The sequence below is a fragment of the Nematostella vectensis genome, chromosome 8, assembly GCF_932526225.1.
Source record: "Nematostella vectensis chromosome 8, jaNemVect1.1, whole genome shotgun sequence".
In the NCBI taxonomy this organism is placed as follows: Eukaryota; Metazoa; Cnidaria; class Anthozoa; order Actiniaria; family Edwardsiidae; genus Nematostella; species Nematostella vectensis.
Window position 1 is genome coordinate 5,669,095 of NC_064041.1, and position 8,840 is coordinate 5,677,934.

The 8,840-nt window shown below is 38.9% G+C and overlaps 1 protein-coding gene across 1 annotated transcript; it reads left to right on the forward strand.

Annotated features, from left to right (window-relative positions):
• The first annotated feature begins 137 nt into the window (after positions 1–137).
• Positions 138–8,639, forward strand: LOC5506125 (ubiquitin-associated domain-containing protein 1). Its single transcript, XM_001626833.3, has 11 exons — positions 138–465; positions 539–597; positions 1,194–1,304; positions 2,552–2,645; positions 3,830–3,864; positions 4,640–4,710; positions 4,966–5,098; positions 5,388–5,474; positions 6,391–6,458; positions 6,564–6,634; positions 7,531–8,639. Exons 1-11 carry the CDS (start codon positions 213–215, stop codon positions 7,641–7,643), a joined length of 1,095 nt encoding a protein of 364 aa, XP_001626883.2. The 5' UTR covers positions 138–212; the 3' UTR covers positions 7,644–8,639.
• The last annotated feature ends 201 nt before the right edge of the window (positions 8,640–8,840 follow it).

Consider the following 8,840-nt stretch of genomic DNA (forward strand, 5'->3'; position numbering starts at 1 on the left):
AACAATTGATACTTACATCATAACTCGTATGTTTTTAGACTAAACTCAATAAATAGTTTTTATCCTTTTTATGTTGCTCACGGAAACTATCCGAGTGACTCGATGCTTTTTCGGAGAGCCGAAGTGAAGTGCGCGAGCAAGCTGAAAGAAGGGACTGTTCTGCGCATCGAGTGCAAAACAAGAAGTAAAGTCAAGTAGACGAGCGTATTACAATGAGAGATTTCGAGCTTCAGGGCTTGAAATCGCTCAGATCTGTACCGTTAATACGTATAAAAGTCACCTGTACATCAGGAAAGGACCAATCCCTCGCTGTCTCCTTGAAAGATACCGTTTCTCTTGTCAAGGACCGTGTTTTGGGTGGTGAATTTTGCAAAGAATCGTCGTTCTACAAATTGGTTGTTGCTAAAACTCGACGGAATTTGTCGGATGAGAATACACTTGAAAAAGAAGGAATTAGCGAAGACGGTAAAACAATATAATTACGATGATCTGTATATTGTCGTTTATATCCTCACTAAATGTTTATCGTTTTTTTTAGATGAGTTAATTTTGTTAAAACGACGGCACAGTTCGGCATGCGATCACGAGAAAGAGAAGGTCCGTAGTTTGGTGTTAAAATACTAACATATTTATAATTGCACCGTCATCATTTAATAATTATCATTTTCTATTTAAAACTGTAGCATATTTCTATGTACCGAGACTATCATTTTATAGGGAACTTACGTTCAAACTTCGCAAAAAGTATTTTTTCCATCCAAATCGCTAATTGCTTGAGCGTTTCGAATGTAAGAAAATAAACAAATTTGATCTATGAAATTGTTTACATGTAAAGGCGCGTTGGTCTCTTGGATAAGATATCAGATTCACTGTTTTGACTCAAACTTTACAACACTGTGATCTTGTTACTTTACCCCCTTGTTGAATAAAAATTTAGTAACCCCTTCCTTCGCTTTAACATTCTCTAAGTTTTCAGGAGAAATCATACAAAAAATCAGACCCCCCTTACAAGGTCCTTTTTTCCTGTGTCGCTTTATGTGGAAAAAGATTTTGGGAGCCTCCCCCCCCCTCAAATGGTATTAAAGGAACACTGAAAAGGAAATGCTTCAGGGATCATAATTTCCAATTTGTATATGCCATCCATTAACTTTTAATAGAAGTAATAAAAAAGTATCTAATTCTACATTTTACAGAAAAGAATTACATACAAGATACCAGACATCTCTACCATACACAAGCTTACCTCAACTCTACCTGCTGATGAAGATACAGAGGTCCCTACTGCTTCTAGTACACAATTCAATGTAAGTGGACAATGGTATCACATTAGGCGGGATCTGTTTGCAAGAATGTGCGATTCCAGAAAACATCCATACCCCCCTCCCCCCCACGGAGGGAAAACTTTTTTTTGACCCCCCCACCCCCCGGAATTCGCAATCCAAAAAATATACCCCCACCCCCTTCTGAAAATGTGGTTTTGCCGACCAGCAAAACCACATTTTCCTACGTAAACACACGTTTGATTAAAGGTTTTCTTCATTTGCTCACGTTACGTCTATAGCATGTACAAGGAGGTCAACAGGCGTTTATTGCAAAACGTTTCTCGGAATTTCATGTGACCATTGCTGGCAAAACGAATAATTTCTTCTGAAAATGCGCTACTTCACAATCTTCGAAATAAAAGAATGTTTGAATTCTTATTGTCCTAATAACTAGACAACACTGTGTATTTATTGCTTTCTACCGGCTACCGCTTTCTCTAGTATGAATTCAATACTCTGGGACTTTTTGCCATGGAAATGCTACACCGTTGTAATATAATATAACGTAACATGCCACGTTGACAAGCGAAAGCCTCCTAACTAAAATCCTAGTTTAGTTTATCGTTTAAATATAAAATACGTTTGTTTAAATCCTTCAAGAAACTTTAGCCAGTAGTGTTTTACTAATAGTTATCGGAATTTTAGGTGACCAAACAAATTATTCCATCGGAAACACCACAAATCTCTGAGCTCGACTTGAGAACAGAGAAAAACTCCTGGGGGGGACTCTCTAGAAAAGAAGACGGGGGTGCTCGACCTATCTTTTTGGGTATTAAATTCTTACCCACTGCTATCTTTTAGGGGGTGTTTTAGGATTTTTCCAATTCTGCTATCTTTTAGGGTGTCTCACGTTAAATGGTGGCCCAATCTCTCGAAACGTGTTTTACAATCCCTAAGGGTTAAAATTGATTCTGCTGTCTAGCACCCCCGTCTGTTTTTCTCGAAGTCCCCCCCCCCCGGAAAAAACTCCACGGGGGGGGGGGGGGGGGGTATGGATGTTTTCTGGCATTGCACAATATTTTAAAATAACCATTTACCAAAAAAAAAGCAACAAAAAAGTTGGGGTCTCACAAAAAATAATAATAACCCTAAATCAGATATTTTTAATTCATACCCAGTCGTTTTCTTACTCCCCCAACGCTGATGCCTCGTTTTGGTACACTATATCGACCCTAGTTATTTTTGGTTTGTTCATCTCAAATCTTTATGGCATGCATTATTTCTTGCAGTTCAATAGGGAATTACGGCGGATCTTAGTATCCCTCATAGACTCCTCCATTTTGCTTCAGTCTTTGGATGAGGACTCTCAAGAAGCAAGCACAGGTATAGAATCATACCCTTTTACAGGGCTTCTGGAATTACGCAGGATTCTTTGCTAAATTACGTGGAAAATCAATCATTACGTGCTAAATTACGCGGGATTTTGCAATACATTTTTCTTTAGCAATCAAAATTTTGTGGGATTCTTTTCTGAATTACGCGCTAAATTACACGGAATATCAACTGTTACGCCCAAACTACATTTTGTACCGAAGCAAAGCACGAAATAACTTAAAAAAGTTAATTTTTTGCGCGAAAATATCTTAGGCTAGTTTTCATTGGCTCCTAGCCACCAGCCAATTAAAAAAGGTATTTTATTATTAGTCCTTGGTCTTCGTGGTTTAGCAAAAAACGCCTAGTCATTTTATTTGTTTTCGAAATTCAGTTCGAAATATCGCGCTCTTACGAAGAATATCTCTCTTTTTTTACGAGAAATAGAGGTAAGAACCCTAAAAGAACACATCAGCTGTGCACTTAAATGTTTTGTCCTTCAAAATTTTGCCAAATTACGCAGGATTACGTGGAAATATGTGGATTATGTGGAGAAAGCCAAATTACGCGCTTCTGCACAAGCGCATAATTTGAGAAGCCCTGCTTTTATGTATCACCTCTATTAAGGACAGATTTAACACACTGCAGATTGAGGTGAACTCCTTATAGTTTTTGCACTATCTAAACTGTTTGGTGAGGTACATTTGGTATCTGGTGGGCTGGTGCCAAAATTGAAAAAAATAACCGCTATGTAAAAGAGTCACTATTCAGCCACACCTTCATTATTGTTTCTGTTTTTCGCTAGACAAATGATGTAAAGGAATCTTGAAATTACCATCTAAAGACACAGATTTTAATGGGTTCTCACAGTCAAATCTTATATATATCCAAGATGAGGATATCATTACTTAACTAAACCTACTGTACTACTAAGTTAAATTTGTCCATTGTGCATCTTCATACACAGGTCACATTAAGTGAACTATACTAGTGTTATATGTCATTGGAAAGCGACATTACATATGCATTTTTTCAGCTACTCTTTGTTTTCTCTGGCTTCACGCCAGCTCTAACACCAAAAACATACTGAAACAGTGTGCCTTTCACTTTGAGTAATTTATACCATTTGCGATGAGACCTTTGAAAATCAGCATTGTTATTGATTAAGTGTTGCTTCTCATTTTTATTATTTTCAGCTAAACCAGAAGAGCCATCACTAACTGTTGATCCTGTGAGTATGATACCGCTTACTGACCGTGGATGTACTGGGCCTTACAAGAACTAATGGACCCAGGAATTTTTCAATTGTTTTATGACACAAGTCCAAAACTTGCTTGTTGCATTGTCTTCAAGCCCATACCTGCCAACCTTGGAAATACAAAAACCCAGAGATTGTGCTTCAAATACAAGAAATATAATTTATAATTTTCCTGATAGATTGCAGTAAATGTATAGGAAGTTTCAATTTTTTTGCCGGGAGATGAAGGCTTAAAACCAGGTTTCTCCCACGAAAACCGGGAGAGTTGGCAGGTGTGCCAGCTTGCCATACAGGGATCATAGCTGTCAACTCACCCGCATTAGGCAGGTGTCACAGAATTTTTGGATTTCATCACAAGCCTAATTTTTGTAAGAATGTTCATATGTACATTTTCTATATTCACCCGCAGTTGTTCTCTTGGGTTTTTTCACATATTCATTGTATTTCACCTGATCTCACAAGATGGGTTGACAGCTACGCTTAGTAAATATTGAGAGCATGCGCATAAGCATTGAGTTGCTGTCTATAAAATACTGTATTTCTTACCTTTAACTGTGGATTCTCAATTTCAATACTGTTTATTTTTGCTATTCAGCAAAATATCAGGTAAAATATCCCAGGGGAGATCTTTTTTATCTCTACAAAACAAATGCCATTTTATAGTTGATTACAGTAAAAACCCTAGCCTTATATTCTGAAGCTTGTGTACGTGATTTTTCAAATATTTTGTTTTCATATGTTTGATCAGGTGTCCTTGAAGCAATTGACAGATATGGGATTTGATACCGCACGAGCCACAAAATCACTTTTGGCGAATCGGTAAGGGTAGCATGGGCTGGGCAAGTTCGTCATCTGGAGATTAGAGACCCACAATTATCACTTTTACAGGCCCGTAGCCAGGGGGGGTTCGGACGAACCCCCCAACTCGGCTTGAAGGTCCGCTCAGAGCAAACAAAAAAATATATAACGTTTGGCTGGATTACCGTGCACATCAATATGTCTTTAAAATGACTATAATTTTTTTTTACTTTTTTTTTTATTATCGCTATATGTTAAAAAGCACCCTATTAATAGGATGTCTCCGATGCTAGCCATGGAGTGGCTGTTGCAACATGAGTCAGATTCGGATATCGATGAACCTTCTACTCCAAGCACAAGTCAGGGCCGCACACATAGGAAGCGAAGGGAATTCACACCCAACCCTCAGGTACTAATGAAAAGGGCAAAAAAGTTGGTTCCTAATAGATCTTTAGGGCCAGTGGGATGCCTTGGTGTGCTTCTCAAAGGGCAACTGGTAGCCATATTGATTTTATGCTTGAATTACACAGGACCCCCACAAATTAACCCCCATTACCTGGAAAACAGACATATTTTTATACAATGAGTTCTGGCAAGTGTGAGTTTCCTTATTTTAGACTAACCAGCATAAGTTGGAAATGTGTTAAGGAGGTGGAGGGAACAAATTTGGGCTGAGATTGCATTGTTTTCATTTTCAGTCGGTTAGAAATCTGAAGGAGATGGGATTTGAAGAAGAGGAGATCATGGTTGCGTTGAAAGTATCAGGAAACAACCCTGAAGCTGCAGTAAGTTGAGAAACAGGTCATCTATGTCGCTGAGTTTTATTCTTAAATTGTCAAGAACAGGTAATGCTGAAGAGATCAATAACTGCCCTCTGGTTTTTAAATTAGATATTTTATCATTTGCCATTCTTACATTGGGTGGGGTTCAGTCGTGCTGATAAGCAAACAGCATTCTGGGCCAATTTTAGGGGAGGAAATTCAACATAGCATGGTAAACATGTTGATGTAATACTAAATGAAGCCTAGAAGATGGTAGGTTTTTGCAATTTTGCCCCTGGGATATTATTGCTAACAACATCAACATTGGTATCACTCAATGACATGTAAATTGTGTCACCTAAAATGGCCCCAGCCTATCAATCCAACCCAATCCCCTACGCAACATAAGAATGGGGAATGTGGTTTATTAGTTTCATCAGGGGCTCATAAGTAGGGGCAATCATCTGTATTATATAAGTGTCACGGCGTTTCTGAGGATCAGGCTATTTTTAGACGCACACACACACGGTTACACATGGTTACATGAGTTACGTGAGGCTGCATGCGCAAATTGCAGTTAGGAAGAATGTTTTTTATCATCATCCATCGGTTTTGTTTGTTTACCAAAAAAAATGCTAGCTAGAATTGAAATTCATATGTAGGGTTGGATTCATATAAAAGAAGACAGCAACAAAAGTCAAAGTACCAAAGAGAGAACATAGCTTTTTGTCTGAGACCACACGTGCAGTTGAGCTCAGCCAAAATGTCAACACAAAGGTCGAATCTGATTGGCTCATCCACACACCTAAAAATAAGCTGATCCTAGGAAACGCTGTGACACCTATATAGTACCAGAATGTGGGGAAGTTGATTGCCCCTACTTATGAGCCCCTGGTTTAATATGGTATCGTTTACTGAGTGATGTTTTATTATGTCTTAGTGTGATTGGCTCCTGGGAGATAGGAAGGAGGGTGCGATGAGTTCAGATGAAGGGCTAGACCCTGAAAGGTAAAGGTGTTTCCTCTTTGGCATGCCATCTTGTATGCACTTTGTTACCTTTGCTGCTAAGTTACCTTTGTTGCTCATATCCTGATTGTTGACTCTGTTAAACAGCCCTATGTACAAAGCCATCATGGAAAACCCACTAGTTCAACTCAGCTTGTATAACCCCAGGGTGCTTGGAGGTATGTATAGTATACATATTATCCTACAGTATGTACCTGTAGACTTTGATAGTTTTCATGAAAACCCAGAAAAAACGGAGTTCGCATATCAGGGCGGCCATCTTGGATTATGCACTGCACAGGGGGAGAGGGTGAAGAAAAACATGCTGTCCTGCCCTTTTGTGCATTGCGAACTACATATTTTCTGGGTTTTTGTGCCTGAAAAAAATGATCAAAGCCTATAAATACTGTAGGCTACAGTACTTTCAGATAGTAATAGATGATCAGTTAGTTATACTCAGCCGAAATGACTGCCCAAAATAAAATATAATGGAAATGAATGTCAGAACTAGAATACAGTACCGTTGCTTTAGGAAGAGCTTAAAATGTCACTGCACCATCTCTGATATCCAGGCAGGGTATAACGAAATTTAAAAGTATGACTACCCAGGATACCCAGGCATGCAATGTCATTCCCAAGTTATTGGGTTTTGAGTGGTACTAGAACAGGGAAGCAAGGGGCTTTGTCGTTCCCTTGCTTTTGGGTGGTGCTAGAACATGTTGGAGCCCAGATTAAAGCATGCCCTCAGTCATACAAACGTCTGTGAATGAAGCTCACCAGGTATTTCACTTGCCACAAATGAGAATCTGACAGTAACTCTATATTCAATTAGTTAAAATTCTAAGACAGGAGAATTTGCGGCAGAGATTTTAGGAAAGACTATTTGTTTTTTCTTTATCGAATACAAAATGGTTTTGGTTTAAGCACTGACAAGAAATTTGGCTGAAGTAAAAATAAAAAATAAAAAAAGTGTTTTTTAATACACATCTGTGACAGCAGCATTGTTCCTGAAAAACTGTTTAGCCACAGCCTCCCCCATTCTTCTGTACTGACAAAAGTCTTGTTGTGGTTGCAGCATTTGAAGACATGCTGGATAGTCCTAACACAAGTAATGTGTACATCAACGACCCAGAGACAGGGCCAGTTTTGCTCCAGATATCATGTATTGTGCAGGGATTTGCCAGATAGTGAATGTTGTGTGCCACCTACCTGGCCATAGCCTACAAATATTTCCTGTAAATATTACACATAGTCCAGTTGCTTAGCCATGCCTCACAAGGTGCTGGCCGGTACTGCTCCCAAAATCAATATCCCCAGGGATTTGCCAGTTAGTAAAGGGTACATGTCACCTTTCCTGGCCAAAGCCTTTGTGTTTGGCAAGTCAAATGCTGATTACCCTAGCCAAGAAAACTGAACTCTGTCCTACATGTTGCTGGCCTATTGACAGACTGGATATGATGTCCAGGAATTGGCCAGATGGAACCTAGCGAATGTCTTCAATTTGTTTGCTAGTACTACACAAGGTATTGTGACCGTCAAGGGTATTGGTAGATTATGAATGGTCCCCATCTTTTCTGGCTATGAAAGCTAAGTGAATCTCCAAAATGTGTTGCCTGGCCCTGGGTAAGGGTATTTCTTTTGCATGTTCTGGCCACCATTTTTATGGATATGGTGAACCATTCATATTTGATTGTTGTCACAAAATAATATTTTTTTCAAAAAGGTTTAGTTATTTTGTCCAGGGTATAGCATGGCACTGACTGGCAATCGTAATTTTCCCTGTGCTTAAAGACTTCAACTCTCACTGAATACTTTTGATATTGAATATTATCTAGGGTTTAGTCTAGTATTATGGTCTAGTATTTGATCATCACTTTTTCCTGGAAATGTTTTTTTTAATTGTTGTCCATGGCATAGCCTGGTATTGACTTGTCTTTGTCACTTTCCTTGTCTTTAAAGATATGGCTTGTTACTAAGTGTTTGGTATAGATATTCTATATTGTCCAGGGTATATCCTGGTATTGTCGGGACACCATATTTCCTGGTCTTGATTTTGATCATTCCAATTCCCTTCTAATCATCTTTTGTTAATGCACATATCAACTTGTCATGGTTTGACCAACGTCACAAATATTGTAAATATTGAACATTGTAACATCTCTGTATTAAAGAATCTTAACCTGATTTGGGTGACACTTGTTTTGGTTTCATTTTGGGGGTTTTGGGAGGGAGGGAGGGAGGGAGGGGGGGAGCGTATTCAATGTTCTGCGAACTCCTGATTTCCACGGCTAAATCCCCTTCTATCTTCCATCATTCAAAATCCTTGACGCGTTTTAATTGGCCAGCACTGAAATGGTTTACAATCATGGAACCCCAGCAGAGCAA